This window comes from Coturnix japonica, chromosome 3 (genome assembly GCF_001577835.2).
Source record: "Coturnix japonica isolate 7356 chromosome 3, Coturnix japonica 2.1, whole genome shotgun sequence".
Lineage (NCBI taxonomy): Eukaryota > Metazoa > Chordata > Aves > Galliformes > Phasianidae > Coturnix > Coturnix japonica.
In genome coordinates, this window is record NC_029518.1 from 11,739,846 (window position 1) to 11,758,581 (window position 18,736).

At 36.4% G+C, this 18,736-nt stretch overlaps 1 protein-coding gene across 1 annotated transcript in view; it reads right to left on the minus strand.

Moving 5' to 3' along the window:
• Window positions 1-18,736, minus strand: part of SLX4IP (SLX4 interacting protein) — a 70,660-nt gene that overhangs the window by 14,346 nt on the left and 37,578 nt on the right. The window contains 2 exon segments of the mRNA XM_015857073.2: window positions 2,098-2,186; window positions 4,321-4,398. Coding sequence (XP_015712559.1) covers window positions 2,098-2,186; window positions 4,321-4,398 — 167 coding nt within the window.

The following is an 18,736-nucleotide window of genomic DNA, read 5'->3' on the forward strand; positions in this document are numbered from 1 at the left end:
AAGAATTTCCTTTCTTATCTGGCTACATCTCTTGAAGCTTGGTTTAATCACTGTCTATCCCAGGAGAGACAAAAGAGAGCAGGAATGAATGCTTGTCCCAAACCATAAAACTGCATAAAAGCAGGCATGAAACAAAAATTGTTAGCTCTTGACTAAGCTAATTGCAATGCCAATAAGCAGCCTTGAAATGTGACAAACTCTTTACTAACAAACAGTCAACTATTTTTATAAAACACAGATAGACCCTCAAACAAGGGGTGTGAGATGATTAAACACGAAAAGGAACTTAAATACAATATTATGAAATGAATGATTCAAACCCAAACAACATGCAGAGGGAAAACAAAACATATGCCTCATTTTTAGCCCATGACAGAATACACTGGAGTCTATCAAACAGAAAGGTCTTCTGGGTGGTCTCTTGTGGTCTGGTTTAGAGTTCGGGCATGGCCAGTGCTAAATTGCATAGCGAAAAGTATACACACAAAGTGCAGATCCTCAGTCTTCACTTCTAGAGTGACAAAAAAAAAAAAGCCCCGGAAATTTCCCCTCAGTTGCAATCATACACCCACTCAGTTTGGCAAAGCACTGAACTGTACCGAATGAAAGATCTAGTATTAACACGCTGAAGAAATAATGGAACAACAAAGCAGTACTCAGTAAACCCCTTATGTTAGAGTGACAAGAGTTAAGAAGGTACTCCAGAACTGAGGGTCTACTCACTTCTTGATAGTTTTTGAAATGAGGGAAGATGTCTTAAGGATAGCTTTATCTTATTCTCTCCTACCAACATGCTACACTGATCATGCCCACCTGTTCTATGTGTATGTACTGCATCTATATGTAAAGCAGACTCCCAAGGTTTTAGTACTGATTTGAGTTGGGTACCACTGAGATCATTTGATGTCGGATTTTTTATTGTTTTTGTTTGTTTTTTAAACACAAATGTTTAAAGACCCTTTATAAATGACCAGGATTTGCCATATATCAGATCAAATTTCCAAGTAGTCAAACTAAAAACAGTATCATTCTATTTTTCATTTGCCGCATTATTACACAGACTCACAGAAAGAAACTAAGAAGAAAATTTATCATCAATCAAAATTAAATACAAATGATAAAGGGGGAAAATGGATATTTTCATAAAAGATTCTTATACAAGAAATAGTAAGTATTTCTCAGTCAAAATGTAAGGGCAGGATTTTCTATTAAAAGCATTTAAATAGTTTTACAAGACAATACTGAGAAAATAATAATTTTCAAAATAGCAAATCACTTGCAAAGCAGTTAGACTTATGTCTTCCTGAGAAAAGTAGTTCCTTACTGCTTTGACATTTAAGGATATTTACCAGTTGAAGAATCTAGATAATGAAAGCTATATTTAGTTTAGTAAATGCAAACCTGCTTGATATATGTATATATATAAGTACTAAGTACAATATTTAGATCTTTTTTAAGATGTCAAATATATTTTAATATATCCAAGATAAATGACTATCACATTCATAGAGGTCAGCATGTAATACTGACTCTTACTGTGAGTACAGAGCAGATGGTATACTGTACTGCAGGCCACCTGGGCCAATGTGAACACTCCTGAGACAACTGGCAGTTAACTGCAGCATGAAATTCATGAGCCTTTGACCCTTATGAAATCCTCAAGATGAAATATTTAAGCAGGATTGTTTATGGTATTTAACTAGACAGCACTGCCCATAAATGCTTGGGGATTCTTTTCCCCCAACAGGGGCTAGCGTTGACTCATTTGAGTTTTCTTGCAGAACAAGTGCTAATAAAACATACAAAAAAGCCATTAACATTAGAATCTGCTCCATTATCCGCATGGAAAGTAAAGTGTTTCAAGGGTAAATTATGTTCCTTATGCTCCTCTGAAAATGCTGAGCTTCCAAAAATTCTTGTCTGCTTCAAACAATCACTTAAGGATCACTTTTGGAATATCTTGTGCAACTGTTAATGTGATATTCTGATCACAAGATGACGTTAAAAAATACACAGATAATTACAGCTATACACATATACATTCATTTCACCACCATAAAATAAGCCAGAAAATGTATAGAACATCTTTGTACATACCAATGCACCATCTTCACATGTCCAATCACTTGGATTAAATTCAAGTTTACTGATACAAACAACAAATTTGTCTGGAAACATACGTAGCTCTATCCAAAAATAATGAGAAAGAAGACAAAAAATTATACACATTAATATTATATATAATAATTATATATGGACAAACATATCAGACAGAACCTACTGAAAACACACTTAACCATTTATTCTGTGCTATTCTGGTGATTAGTCTTTTCATATGAAAAGCTGTTGATCATATCTATAACACAGCACAACACAGTACAACAGGACTTGATACAATAATTCAGTCTATGGACAAGTGTTTCCAACTCTGAATGCAGAGAACTTAAAGTAAATAAGTAAATTACTAAACTGTTACTGAATTTTGTATTTTACTCAAGTTCACTTAGTCAGTTGTGGACACAACTACATCTCTATTTAGAGGATTGAAAATTGAAGGGTCTCCACATAATAAATAGGGTACTGGCTGAATATAATCAATTTGCCAGCATGGATCATCCATACAGGCAAATGGCTCTCTAGAGTGTCATGCTCCTATTCCACCACCTGACAAAGCCCTCCAACTGCTTACCAGGAGTGACTTTACTCAAGTCATCACTATGAAAGACGAGGATGTTAATAAAGATTATCTTGTCATTGGTTGAAAAATTATAGAGCGAATTCTGGCACATCTTTATTGGCTCAACAACTAGTTAAGCTAATATAACAGGATAATGAAATACGATGAGCCTTTCAGAAATATCAACTGTTAGCAAAACTGTTTCCAAGGAAATATTCATGTTGTGGCTGTGCCTAATCACCAAAATATTGTTGTTTAGCTTGTATTCTCATGAGCTGAAGGCCACCCCCAAAGGTCTTGTACAATGGCATTCAAACTGTGAGACCACAGGTTACTTTAAAACAGCAGTGAAGAAAAGTTGGACATCTTTCACAAAGACTAAATTTGTTACATGAGGCTCCAATAATCATCACTTATTTAAGCTGATTTCAGATACTAAGAAACCAATCACAGTATTCAGGATTCTTTTTCTTTTAGGCTCATTGTCTGTTAAATACTAGAAATATTCTCACAGAAAAGAATCATCAGTACTTAACATTTTTTTGAGAATATATGTTACTCAGGTATTTATTTGTAGTGAAACTTGGCAAAATGAAGCTCTGTTTTGCTAGGAACTTCATGTAGAAGGAAAATTTTGACTGCAGAATCAAAGCCTTGCTTTTTGGCAGCACTGGTACAGCAAGTTTATTCTGGTTAGTAAGTTTTATTGTTATGCTTCATAACAGTCTCACTTGCTGGCTAACAAAATGAAAGTAGGCATTCATTGATTCTGAAAAAGGTCTGGATTTAATGGAGAGAAAACAATGCTGAGACACTGCTGGAGATATACTTCTTCCAGGAGGCAGACAGAAATTCAATGACACATTTAAAATCAACTCTCCAGACTCTTCCACCAATACATTTAGAATAAAAACCAGTTGGTATTTGAAGAGAGATTTAGACACTTGTGAATATAATGAATTTCAATTTGGGGAAAAAAAAAAAAAAAAAAAGGGAAAAAGAAATATCCTTAAGACACCAATTCAAATAGTCAATATTTTTAGGGGCAGCCAATGGATTTGTTTTACACGAAAAGAAAAATATGTAAAGCTCAGCACAAAGGGCAGTGATCATTACAGTTTCTCTTTACTGCTGTTGGCAGGACAGGATTGATATCACTTCCTTGCTGAGCATCTTGGCTTGAGAAAACATGAAAAAAGGATCTAGTCCAATGATATCACCTACGTAAAGATTTTATAGCACTGAGCTGAATTAAAGCTTTTTCTTGCATACACTTGTACTATACAGTTGATGTCACAAGACACTCAAGCAATAATGAAGTGATTCATACTGAAACCTTTGGTTGATTCACCCTGCAGAGACTCAGTAAAATGCTGAGTCTCATCATTCGTATAGAATTTGGTGCAACTTAGCCGATAAGCCCGGGGCAAAAAAAAATAAAATAAAATTAAGTTTAAAAAGAATAATAATCACATCTTAAGAAACATCTCTCATTTTTATAGACAATATACTCTAGAGTAAACAAATTCTAGCTTTAAAACAAATCCCAAGTAGATCAAAAGCTAACAACTATCAGTTCCCTTTTATTTTTACTCACAGAAATGCACAATTCTAAGTAAGGCTATTCGAAAATGATTTCTTACCACGATAACGCTTCCCTAGAGCACAACGGAGATTAACCCATCTCTTCATAAAGTAAGCGGTAATATGAAAATTGCTGGCTGCAACATAAAACAAAAAGAGAATAAGTGTAAGGGTATCTTGGGCATTCTGGTCTCAAAGCATGGTATGTCTACAAAGATTGGATTGGCTCAGAGAAAATATAACTGTAGAGGAAAAAAAAGAAAACACACATATTGACGTCTCCAAAAATTAGCATTAGGTATGAAAAAATCCAAGCATTTTACTAACCTTCAAATTCTGGTTACAACAGTAAAAGTAAATATAAGTCAATTAATTTATCACAGATGTCACTCACTTAACACCCTAATTGTTGAGTCACTAGTCCAAAAGGCTACAGTCCTAGGTACTACATGGTTTTCATACATATTCTGTCAGAAAACTACTGATATTATTCACGTCACTGCTTTCTAGAGGAAGATGATATACTCAAAGCAGACAGATAAAGGCTGTCTATAAAAAAAAAATAAACACAAAAGGCCTAAATTATTTACAGTTAGATTGAATTAAGTACGAAATGCATACACTAAGACTCCTCAATATCTACAAGTAAACAGTTAGACTGGCTGCCCCAGCAGGTACCTGTAGCATATACACATCTTCAGTTTCTCTTTCCAAGAATGATAAAAATTCTTGTGCATGAGAAAAGAACAGAAAGGATTGTATTACAGCAAAGAGATAATTCGACACCAGCTAAGAAAATCAGATCTTAGTTTTGTTCTACTTTAATTCACAAATAACACTGAGTAAATGAGTTACGACTCAGTTTATAAAGGTATTTAGCAACATAACTCCCCTTGAAACTGAAAAGTAGAATCTGCATTTCCTCCCTCTATAGTCATTCTATACACTTCAGCAAAATGAATTTGCAAGACAATTAATGATATTTCCTCTAGCTCTGATGAGTTTTGCAATGCTTATATTGTTGGTGTGTTTCTAAGGCAGCCAGCTACCCTAGATGCAATTATCATAGAAAAGTTCAAAAGTCAAGTGCTACTGCTGTTCTTCTCTCCAACAGTTTAAAAGGAAGTCAGGAAAGCCTGTATGCTGCCATACTAATCTCTTCAGAGCAAGTGCCAAGGCACACCTTATTCCTAAGCACAACCTGGAAAAATGCATGTCTCCTAAAGAGTCTGCAACTCTCCTGCTTAAGCTCCACATCTCCTGAGCTCTCTGTGAAGCACTGCTCAGCATCACGTCCTGTCAACAATTATACTTACTCATCACAATCAAGACCCTTAACATTTATCAGCCATCTTTTTTCCTTCCCCTCAGGAAGATACCTAAATTTTGACTTCCCTTTAAAGATCCAGTCAAGATGTGACAAGTTAAAACATCCTTTGAAAATGATGAGCGCTACAGAAAAATCTGGATGTAATCCACCATCTTTATTAACTGTATATTTATGAACTCAATTAAAGAAAATTACTTTTAGCTATTTCCAGTTTGGCATCCGCATATCTCTAATACTGTTGGTAGGGTTAGCCAAAGCAAGGAATTTGCCTTTCATATTAGTAAGTTATTAGCATGACGATAGCATTTCCACTGTGATCTCTGTAATGCCAAAAAAAGTAACATTCACAAGAATACAGCTTCACAAACGAATTTCCTAAAAGAGAGTATGAGGCTTATCACCTCCGCGTGTCAGGAACACTCCTAAGGTATTTTTCTTGGGAAGGAACAGAAACGAAAATATGTGTAACTTTTGCTTTTGCACAGAGAAAAGCATGATACGCCATTCCTGGCATTCTTTTAAGAATCAGGTGACACGTACATCTGATTATTTCTCAGGCTGTTCTGGTATTCTCTGAGAAGTATTTAATCATATTTGATTGACAAATGGTGTGAAAAAAATATCAAATTCTTCTCCAAGGTCCTTGATTCTCTCAGTTACTGTTCTCTGGAGAATGCATGCCTCACACTTAGTAAAATATATAAATAGAGATGCAGACTACATAATTTTCGCAGTGTCACCTCAAGTCTGACAGTATTGTAGAGCCTTGATAGGGAATTGAAACTGAGGTAATAAGCTTTGCCCAGAGGGGCTAACATGAGAAAAGAATTTTAGTTTCTATGAGTTCCCATGGCTACTATTTGACTTCATTGAAAAAGCCAGTAAAGATGATTTGCTGTACTTATTGCTAAGAGTGACAACAATTTAAGATGCACTGCATTCAAAATGCCTATAGTTTGAAACTATCATACAGCTACGTTTAACAAATATTTTAAAATCCTTGTATGTGACATCTAATCTAGCCCATGAAGTCAACTACAGTTCACAAACTTTCCAGTATTAAAATAGTCTGGATTGCTGCAGAGCTATAAAAACTGCAATAACCTCTTTCTGCTTCCTTCAAGAGAAATATATTATCCAATTAACCATTTCTGCTTCATGAAATATGAAGCTAAAAGCTAAGCGCCAAAAGGACACCTTGTCTGACAATCTCATGCATCTTGCAAGTTTTTAAACTTTCTACACACTTACTCAGCATGAGTCTGCATCTGCTCTCAGATTCAGATTTGTCCACTATCAGTACTGTTTATATACCAGCATACGCTAACACTGCTTCAGGGCAAGCTGTAAAGTACACTCCAGGAAAGAAGGCCAGTATATACACAGAGAAGACCAAAATCTGCTCCTCATACTATCTGGAAGGAAGGACCAAATAATCTAGCATTAACTCTTTAAGCATTCCTTTCAAGCTTTACCCGCAAGCTACAAAGACTATTTTGCAGCCAGTAACAGAGAAATTTCACACATCTTGCAATCAGCAAACCTACTCGGACCAATCTTTGATTTCTTCTTCATCACAAAATGCAGACATCATAGCTCCATCTGTAGAACACCAAGAGAGGTAGGAAAAAACACAGTAGTTTGGAGGTTTGCTTTTCTTCTAAACTGTGCATCCAAAAGATCAAATCTCAGCAGCAAGAAATGACCAATTAAAAAAAAAAGGAACCCCAAACGTGACTGAATAGAAGTAATTCTAGAAAAGCCACAGTTCACTTTCAGTTGTAATATGCCCCAGTGAGTGCTGCCTTTTAAGGGAATGGTAATTTGCCCTGCTTGTTGTATTTCATGGTCCCAAGACACTGAGAGGAAGTATCAGACACTGACTCTGTATTGTAAAACTATCCAGCAACACTTGCTTTCCTTTCCAAAGGAGCTGCAGCCAAGCTGCCTTGAGCTTCTAGGAGGCTGCCAAGAGGCGGCTGCGGTGCAGTGCAGAGCAGTGGGAAGCCCTCTCCCACGGCTATTAGCGACCATTCAGCTGGGAGCCTGGGAAAATGCCTCCAAGCTGCTGAGTTATCTGGAGCAGCCTGGCAGGTGTTCGCTTCCCAGCAAAATCTGGCACCTGCATGGCTCTGTAACAAAACTCACTCAAGTCTTCTCCAAAGCCACAGCACAAGTTCAAGGAAGCTGACTTGCCCCCTGCACACTTCTATATTTGACATGTTGCACAACACTTTTATACCGTCTTTAAACACAAGCAAATGGGAAAAAAACAGAAAAAACAAAAAACAAAAACCAACCCCAACCCCATATCCCTTTTTATCTCCTAGCTGAGGCATTTCATGCTTCTGGCAGGTTATTCTGGACTAGGACAGTCTCTATGTAAAGGAAAATCTCAAACGTTTGTAACATTTATCAGAAAAGAGGATGAATTTCCTCGGTTACAATGTGAAAATAAATACACAGGTGCATCAGACTTTTTGAACTACTGTATTTTACATTAAATAAAATTACGTTTTGCTCATGCTAATTATTCCAGATTAAGCTACGCTAGTAATAGTGTTTACAGTACATAGAGTTTTTCATCTTCAAAGTGCTCTCCAGACATATTATTACAGTCCTTTTTAGCGGTCATACTTCTCCACTTAAAATTATTCATCACCCAATCCAAATTCTTGATCGCTTGTAAACTTGAAAAGGAAAGAAGTATTTTATTCTAAACCTACTGGTGATTGTGCAGATTTCCTTCCCCAGAACATATTCTCATCATCTCGTCATGATTTCTAATTTAGACAAGATACAAAAGCAAATGGGAAGTGTTGTTCGTAAGTTGAGTCTGAGTCTAGGATAAACTAAGGACAGCAGAATGGGACGGAAAGAACAACACAAGAAGCTGCTCAGGTTTCCTGAGCCTTTTCCACTGTTCCAAGTGGGTACAGAATATCCATATCACCACCTTCAGATCCTCCCCACCCAAAAAAACCCCTATCAAATTCATAGGTAGTGACAAGAAGTGTAACAGATCTTCACCTAGTGCAGATATTCATACACCGAAGCAGTGGTTTCAGAGCAACTTACACAGATGAGAGTCTCATGCTGTCTTTCCATACATTATCCTTCAATTCTAAGAAGTTTTAAATTATTTTCTTCAAATTTCATTATTGAAAGTGGTAAGTACCTGCAAGTACTTCCTATGTAATGAAAAACATCAATACCATCTTAATTTTTAATTTTTTTTTCTTAATAGTTAAGAAAAAAAGCATTTTGGCTGCTAGATTTATATACAGTTAAGTGTGGCCTAGGAGAAAAGCCTGGGTGCTGTACTGACTATATTCATATGTACTTGCTTGTGTGTCTGCATGCATGCACATGTCAGGAAGAGTCAGGCACAAGCTAAAGGCACTTAACACAGCGCTGCAGGTTCTATTTTCCATGCACAAAACCAAAAGACTCCCTCTTATTTACAGTTATACCAACAGCTCCCTCACATTGCAAATATGCAAGGTTTGTTCTTGAAAACTTATATCTGCAAACAAATTCACTGATGTACTTCTGTATTTTCCCAGGTGCCTTAGAGCCTGTTTAAACCAAGTACAAGCAAAAACTGATTACTGTTTCCCCCCCCCTTACTCTTCCTTTTCACAATTTTATCAGAATTAGTGCTACTCTTCTATTTGCCAAACCTCAGCACAGGCCACTTGATAACACAGTTCAGAGACTGGGCTCATAAAGGACATGAGACAAAGATTTGGCTCCTATCAGAGAATGGAATCCCTGGCTGGAGTAAAGAAATTAAGCAAGCTTCAAATGAACTGGATTAAGACAGGACAAGATATGCTTACCAGAATCCTTTATGTTGTCAGAGTACAGAGAGTTGAGCATAGCACATCATCTAAAACTTTCAGCATATGAGCCATCGGCAGCAAAACCGGATCAAGCCATATGATGAAATCTAAAAGCAAGAGCAGAGCAGGACTGCAGGGCTCTGTGCTAACCAGGAGGTGTAGGATTTATTCTTCCATCACAGCTATAATGAGAAAACTGGATATTCTATAAGGCATTTATTGGCCTGACTGTCATAGGCATTCTGGCGAAAAGAACTGAAAAGAAAAGAATCTATCAGACCATGCAGACTCAAGGTGAGAAATGCATCTGATGATGATCCTCAGCAGCTCTGAAGGAAATGACCACCCTCCCATCACTAAACCCAGAGCTGGAGAGGCAGACTGATCCAGCTTTCTCACAACTTGTTCATAATGTAAAAGAAATAACAGCTAGCATCAGCTGCTAATGTATCCAAACAGATACAGTAAAGTCATATATTTGAAGATCAGCATACCATTCCCACAGACTGTTGTTTTCTAATAGGAGACAAGATTTGATTTCACCTTTTGGTCGATCTTTATGACCATACTGTTTATTGTGACAGGCTTCAGCACACAAACTGAAAGCTACTTATGAATCCTCGTCATTTTGAATGCATGAACTGTAGTCCTGACCAAGCCACGTGCCAAGAGCTCCTTAACCACTGGAACAGGCCTGACAGCTTAGGAGGAGGAAGGCATCTGTCAGTACCTGCCAAAAGGCTCTGACAGCTGAAAAACAAACCACGCAGTAAACACTGTGACAGAACACAAATCAGTGGCAGAAGAAAATCTCAAGTCCCTTCAAAGTAGCTGTATCACCATGTAGCAGCAGCTCAGGTAAAAACTGCATGATGTCACATGTGCACATACACTGTACATTCAGAATCATGCTGAGCATTTGTCCAAATTTAGCCAGACACAGTTGTATTTAAACCACACAATGTCACATACTTAAATCACTGAATTCCGAGCAGGGATTAAAGTAAGGCTGTAGAAGGCAGATTCTAGCTAAAATGAAACAGGCACTGTGATGGTAACAAATACAACTTCCAGGGTGTGAGGCAATGTAGAGTGGTCTTTAAAGCACAAACTAGTTTAAAAAAATACGCCTTTTCAGCCTGTTTCATTCCTTGAAGACATCTGTGAACTACACAAAAAATGCTGTTGCCATAAAATTCTTTAAAGGGAGGATTTCATATTTTAAATGGCAGGAATCGCTGCAAAACAAAGTCAAGTCTAGAATAAAAACTCAACTAGAACATAAAAATGAACATTTCAGAATTTAGCAAATATGACTGGTTCCTCTTATTGATCACAACATACTATAGGTACGAGCACTACAGTGCTAAAAGATTCTCAATGGCAATCAAATTCTCTACAGGTTTACAGGGTCTATTTTGTTTTCTTTCTGGTAATAGGATGTAAATTCTATAAAATCATATCTCACAAGGGAAAAGTGTTTTAACCCCATAGCTCCCATTGCAGAAAAGACTTTTATCTGCTAATAACAAGCTCTTCAGGCAAGGGTCATTAAGAACATCAGGAACAAGTTTTGAACACGTGAAGAAATGTTTATTGCATCCCATGGCTACAAAACCTATGGGTTTGGTGAAAAAGTCCAGCAAGTCTACCTCTGGAGACACAAGGTGTAGGCATGAGGGGGAAAGAAAAGCCAGCAACAGATATCTTGTGTACAACTTGAAAAAGACAGCATAAAATGTGAAAACATACTTTCCCCAAAGGTGAACTTGATATACAGCAACAATGAACACGGAAGCCAGAGGCAGATGTTGATTGTCATTTTCTTCCACCCTATCATCCAGGTGACACTGTAAAAGCAAGTAAGTTCCAGGAGATGCCTGTAGACTTGAACCACTATGCATTTCATAACGTTATCACTGGGGGTTCACGGGTACTTTCACACAACAGACTTTTCTTAGGCTTCCAACAACTCAGAACAGGAGGAAATTTTGGAGCACAGCAAATACGTGGAAGGGCTCGACAGTGAAGCCTTCTGTATTTTCTCTTTTAAAATGCCAGCTAGCAAATGGGCCATAATTAAGTCAGCTGCTGAAATGGTCTACCCTTTTTCCTCTCACAAGCTCTGATGTAAAGGTCCCAAGAACAACCAAAGATTGTGATCATCTGATCAGTGCCACTTGGCTCAAGCAGTGAAGCAGGTGCTGGCTGTGGTGCAAAGAGCTGGCAGCTGATCTCAGAAGGGTATGCAGCAAGTTGCTCCATTAAGCTTATTCAAGAGTGCAGTATTATAACGAACCATCTGAATTACACAGCTGAATATCTTGTAGGCTCTGGCATCAGTGTATTAGATACTAAGTGAAAAAAGGTACATAACACACCCACTCCTCAATATTCAATAGCAAAATCAAAAAGGATGGAGACTGTGAGCTTATCCAGTGCCGTGTAAATACAAGAGAAAAGGACAAGCATCGCCTATATCCCATGACACAAATGTACACACACTAAAGAAATCTAAATATCTTTAAACAAGCAAACAAATCATGGTCTGCAAAGAGGAATTCTATCTTTTTTTCTCTAAAGCAAGCTTTGATATCTACATCATTTTATTTTCTTCACATACATATACTGACTGCCTAAAGGTAGAATGTTTCTGCCTCAGTAACTGTACTTTGCCCTGCATGAGATTATCCTGTCTGAGGTGGACTGAACTCATCAAATCCTGTTACCATATCCACAATGCATATTCAAGATTGCACTCAAACTTTTTCTCCTCTCAAGTAAAACTCTTCTTTATTTGCTGCACTACTAAATTTTAGTTCAGTTCCATACATTTTTAATAAACTAAGATCCAGTCTCTGCAAACTTTGGTAGGTGTAGTTTTGATTATGGGCTATCGGTCATGTTATTAATATTTTTAGTCAGTGGAAATACTCAGCGTGTAATAAACAATATAGCGAGCACCTTGATTGGTGATGGCTCAACAGAATCAAATACACAGAATCAGATCATTCCTTTCTGTGAATTACTTATGTAAGGAAAGTACGCATGAGGTCTTTTTCCCATGAACTGGCCTTCCATCTTTATCTGCATAAATTTCTGTAAAGCCTTATAAAAAATTTCCAAACGTAAATAAACTCACAAAAAATGTCTGCAATTTATGAAGCAGTGTTTTGTTTTCTCTCTTCCATTTATTTTCTGGTTATAGTTAGACTGCTGGTTATAGACTGGGGACATTACTAACATTTTTAGAGAATGAAAGGGTTAAAGATACGTAAAACAGATTTTCTCACAGTTTAGAGGGAACAAAACAACACATTTAGGAAACCAGGCAGCTAAAAGGTCAAAACGTTACACTTCCAGGTCAAGCTTCTGGTTGCAATTAAGTAAATTCTTCCAAATATTTCTAAGGAAATCATATTTCTTTTAGGCTTTATTTCAAATCCTTTTTCTACCTTGCATACATTGTAACCAAAAGAGATTTAGAGTATTGCTCTATTTAGAAACACTTGGAGTATCTTCAGTTACTTTTTTTTAATTAAAGAATTCTTATATCATGTCAATGTAAAAAATAAATAAATAAATCAAATCCTTCTTTTTTCCCCTTATTTACTATGCTGTGAACTAATTAAAAAGAAGCTACCAAAGTTAATTTTTAAAGACTCTCTTCTCCCCATTTCACAGTTGTATACCTTTTATTTTTCACAGTTATACAAGAAACTCCCAAACTCAAGATGCTGATGAAGATCCTGATGTTGCAAATATGTCTCCTAAAACAGTCCTGCAAAAGTCAGCGGCTGCTACCATTGCTCAATGAGACCACTTATGATTTTTTATGATCTCAAGAGAATCCATGGCCCACCAGCACGGAGAATTTCAGAAGTTATGTAGGGTTTTTTCTGTTTGTTTGAGACAACCAAAGCACATGGTCACCACAGCTGCACACAGAAAAGAACCACAAATGGAATGTAAAGATACCAAATAAATAGGCCCAGTATGCACACAAACAAACTATAAATGCACTCTAATGTATACAAGCCAGAAAAGAAAAAGAATTCCTAAGGCATATTCATACTATATTAAAATTTTAGCTAAACACAAAAACATGACCACATTTAGATGCTTCCGCATACTTTACTTCAGAATGCATTCATTATTTCCAAACTGCCCTCACTAGAAGATGATGAGATTTGTATTTGATCTGTGGAACATACCAAGCAGCACAGACTCCTTGCAATCCTGCAGATTCATTAGTAAAAATCAGACAGCTAAGGAAAAACAGCTCTCTCATATTGGCCATTTCTTCTGCAATATCTTAGATATTCTAACAAAAACAATTTGAGCATCCACTGAATGCAGACCACAGAATCTATGAAAAGTTCCAAGCAGAAAACCAGTTTGCCGTGTTCATTATGGATGGAAGAAAAGTCAAATTCATTCCTTAGAAAAATCCATTTGGAAAAGCAAGCACTTTAAAATCTATTCCCACTGTTCCTCATGTTCAAACAGGTCTAAAGAAGATAACACTGATATCCTATCCTCTGGATTCCTGCTTCCGGGAGAAGGTGGATGCTTTAACAACTATACAGTGCGCACAAAAAAGTGCTCTCAAGATGAACAGATGTGCAAAGAAGAATCTGTCAGTGATGTAAGAAATAGCCAGTGCTTAGGGAACTATTTGCACAATCACTCCACACAGATTCCAAAACCAGTAGGTGCTAAGTTATCCTACAGAAAGTGGCAATATAGCGTCCCTGTCAAAATGAGATTCATTTTGATATTCTCAAGTAAATACCAGTCATGTAAAGATTAACTTTACTTTTAATTTCTGCTTGCTTAATTTGCAACATCTATGAGCTTGTATTTTGAATTCCGGTTTTAACTGATATAGACAAACAAGCTCTTCTGGATTCACATCATCTGAAGATGTATTTTAAAATGTACCAGGTGAAGTAACAAGCAGCCACCTACTTCTGTTACTTATCAGCAGAGTTTAAACCACTAGATTTGCAAAGTTAGATATAATTAGATATAATTAATTATATGCTGCATGTTTTGGATGGGTAAACTGACTATTAGCTTCTAGGCAGTGTCAATATACTGAAAGAGGGGACATAATTCCACTCTGTAAATTCAGGATTAGTGACTACTTACTCTCTGCATAACTATACAATGATAACAATAAAAAATACATTTTTAATTTGCATAAAAATATGTGCCTTTGCATAAACTGAGGTACTAACACCAAGATTGTTATGCAGTTTTACTTGGATGCTAGAAAGACCTTTTTAGCTTACATAAGTATAGTAGCTGTCATGTTTGTCCATGCAGCCACAGACTTTGCTCACATGCATATACTGCATTAATTTTCATATTTTTTCTCTTCATAAAACAAATAACAAAACATACGGAACCAAAACATAGAAACAGGATGGAAGCAAGAAAGAAAATAAAATCAATGAATTAAACAGGTATTAATTAAAGACCAGAGCTAAAGGCTGTTTTCTAAATTGAAAGCATACACCAAACTCTCTTATTGTTTTAAACAAATGTTGTATTTCTTTTCAATAGTATCTATATAAGCATTTAGTTACAGAGTATCTCTAAAATAAATACAACAGCATTTCATTTCCTACTCAAGACTATAAATAACTTCACATGGGGGATGCACCCAGGAAGAACTAAAATAAGGAGAAAGCATTCAAGATCTGGTGCTACATCTGCTAATGCCCCAAGACAGAGATAGCAACTGTTAAATTCTGTGAGCAATGGTTTAATATCAGGAAAAAGACAAATGCAGATCCTTCAATCTAAAAAGCCTAGAATTCCTCGGACAATCTTTGAAATATACCAACCTCTCCTGGACATAATAATGTTTATGGTGCAGGCTTTTTCCTTATGATGATAAGAAAGGCCATAATGGATAAGATCAAAGGTTCATATAGCTCAATGCCTTGCATTTAAAGTCATTAGAAAAGGATAGAAGGGAAGATCAAACACAAGAGAAAACTGTTTGCAATTATTTCCTCCCAGTCCTCTCCTAGCCTTCTCAAGCCCGAAGAGATTTCCGTGAATCCCATATCCTTCCTGGATTCCTCTCTCATGCTCTTGCCCAAGTCTGTGGACACGTCTCTCACCCTCATTAACATTTGGCAAAAAAAAACCCACTTCATTTGATGCCCACTTATTCTCAGGTTGGGGAAAAAGGAGATCAGAAATGATGGTGTGGATTTGCTGGTTTACCCCTAGTTCTTATCCTTCTGGGCTGAAGAGTCCTACCACACTGCGCTGTTCCCAGTCTTTCACATGTCCCCGTACTGCATTTCCTTCAAGGTGAGGACCTTGAATAATCTTTATTGCCCTTCTTGGACTTTTTCTTCATTATTTTACATTATTACCTAAAGTAAGAGGAAAAATCACTCAAGAAAACACTTTAGGAGAGCATATGTATTGCCAAATATCCTTTTCTCTGAGACAAGAATAATTTCAGAGATACAATTTTATCTTCTAAAAGAAAAAGCAGACCAAAGAAAGAAAATAACCCATAAGCTGGCTGTGAAAAACAAAATATTTTACATAAGATATTGCATAGATTGCTGCAAACTTCAGGGAGCTATGAAACTCAGAGGTTCACAAAGAACAGCAGGACTGGATAACAAATCACAAATTACTCCCTTCACTGAGTATTCCCTTAAGTGAATATTTTAAATCACTTTTGCTGCCATAGAATTCTAACAGGGAACTTACCCTATGCAGACTTCACACATTTCAACTACTACAGAAATAGTGAATAGAGAATATTTTTTGTGTGTTTATAGGAGAAAATAAATAAATAAATAAATAAATAAATAAATAAGTTTAATGACAAACGGAACCAATAAAATGTATTTTCTTATGAAATAGAATCTCAGTTTTTAAATAGATATATTTAATAAGATGTGGACTTTGTAAGGCTGAACTATTCATCAAAGGACTTGCATTTCCTCCTCCTCATTTCAGTAAGCTTATCTGAAGTTAACTGCTGACAAACATATGCCCTGAGATCTCCGCCTGTCATAAAGTTCAACCAATTTAGGAAAAGCAATTGAGGGGAAAAGATGGACAGGCAAACAGAAGCAGGCAGAAAATACGATCACAATCAACTCAACTTTTCTAAGAAAACAAGGTTCAAAATGTTTTTAAAAAATACTGTATTATAGAGAACATGGATAAAATCAAGCTGTGAACTATCTGTACCACGTGATTAATTATTTTCACAGTAGGAAACACAGTACAATACAAAGATCTGAAATGAGAGCAAAAATGTTCCACCATCAAGCCAAGACAAACAACAAGGATGCTAGGGAAAGAATGAAAAAAATCTGAAAATGATTTGTAGCATAAACATATTGAACTTCCTCCACCTTCAAGAGAGGGAAGAAGGAGGAGGTCTGTTTACAAGATACCTTCTTCCTTTCTTCTTTCCTTCCATTTCTAAGGTGGCCACATTTTCTTTACACATCCTCCTTTTTCTTTCTTCTACGCCCATGAGAACTTTGGCTTCTTCCCTAATTTTTCAGTCCTCCCCTTTGTCAAGCTCCTGTACTTAGCATCTCTATATGATCCTCTTTATAGCCTCTAGTTACTTAATTTTTATTACTCTTCATCAGAAACAGTCACTTTCTGAGCAGGTGAAAAGCTAGGCTTTGCTTTTAGCCTATTTGGGCCTACAACTTTTCTGTATTTGGATGAGTATTATGATACTAAAACTAAGGATGCTCAATACCATTGCTAAAAACAACTATGTGCCACTGAGCAGCACAAGTGGTATAAACTGAAAACATATGGCATAAACATATATAAATATATATATATGTATGTATATATATAGAGAGAGAGAAAATGGCTCTAACTTTAAAGCTTATATAATGTAAAGTGAAACAGGTAAGTACAGGTTTTTTTGAATGAGTTAAATTTGCTAATACATGTTTATTATTATTATTATAATTACTATTATTGGTTGGCTTAAATTCACTGAAGTAGCGCAAGAAAACCATATATTGTTAAAGCCCTTTCTACATGATTTTGGCCATGCAGATTGGATACAGGCAGAATCAAATCTTTTAAAATCTACCTCATTTTACACTTCTTTAAAAAATATATAAAACAAAGCAAAATCAAACACTTTTGGACATTAATTAAACACAGGAAATGGAGAGTTTATACTAAAGCCTATGTCCAAAGACTAAATTAAAGCTTACTTTGGCATATTGTTCTTACTGGTCATTTGGGAGGGGTGGGGAAATTGTTCAGACAGAAGGAAGAATAGGAAGAACTTGCTTGTGTTGGCTACTTTCTCTCATTTTTCCATTCTTTCTTTCTTTCTTCTCCTATGTGTAACACCCACAGATTTCCTAATGAGATGGTATGCGACCCACCACACACTGCTGTGTGGGTGTAACTTGAAAAAGAAACATGAATTTACAAGTTACACAAATGGATATTTACGTACTGTGCCACAAAACTGAAAGGTGGCAGTAACTAATAATAACACTAAACATAATAGTATGTCAATATTTAAAAGAAACTGCGACAGATGAAGAAATTCCCTTCAAAATAGCAATGGAGGCCAGTCTGCTCTGTAGATCTAGAAAGCAGAACCAGATCTGCTAACCAAAGTAAAGTAGCTTGGCTTCTATTTCTGATGAAAATTCCAATACAGACACTTTGATATTAAAGGCAATCTAAAAGCTTACTAACCAGAACTAACAATTCTGATTCTGATAACTTTTCAATACAAACTAACAAAAATTAACCCCAAAAGATGCAAGTCCAAACAAGAGTGGAGTGCTGAGCTGCAATAGTAAGGAACAAATTAATAAACATCTTATTATTCTTCATAGACACACTCTCACTTGCAATAGCGATGATTTTACAGCAGCAAAAGTCCAGGCACAGACTTGCATAACTTTGAGAAAAAGAAACCACATCCAGTTTGAAGAACTCAAAAACTTCTAATAACCTCCAAATGCAACAGTAACTGCAAACTTAAATACTTTACCAGCAGTAGCTACAGCATGCCAATGTAGTTAGCCACAGATCAAGCTTGCACATTTCCCTGTGTACTTCAAAATACTGTCATGCAAATACTGGTCAGCTATCTTGCGCTTCATCTGTTTGAGAATATTACATATCTTTGTACTTCACCGACACTCCACCAGAACTGTGACCAAAGCAAGGAAGGTAAAACACATGATAAAGAGTATTAGCCTTGTGGCTCACCTAGAAGGGTCAGTCTCTCAGAGGTAGGTCCCAGCTGTT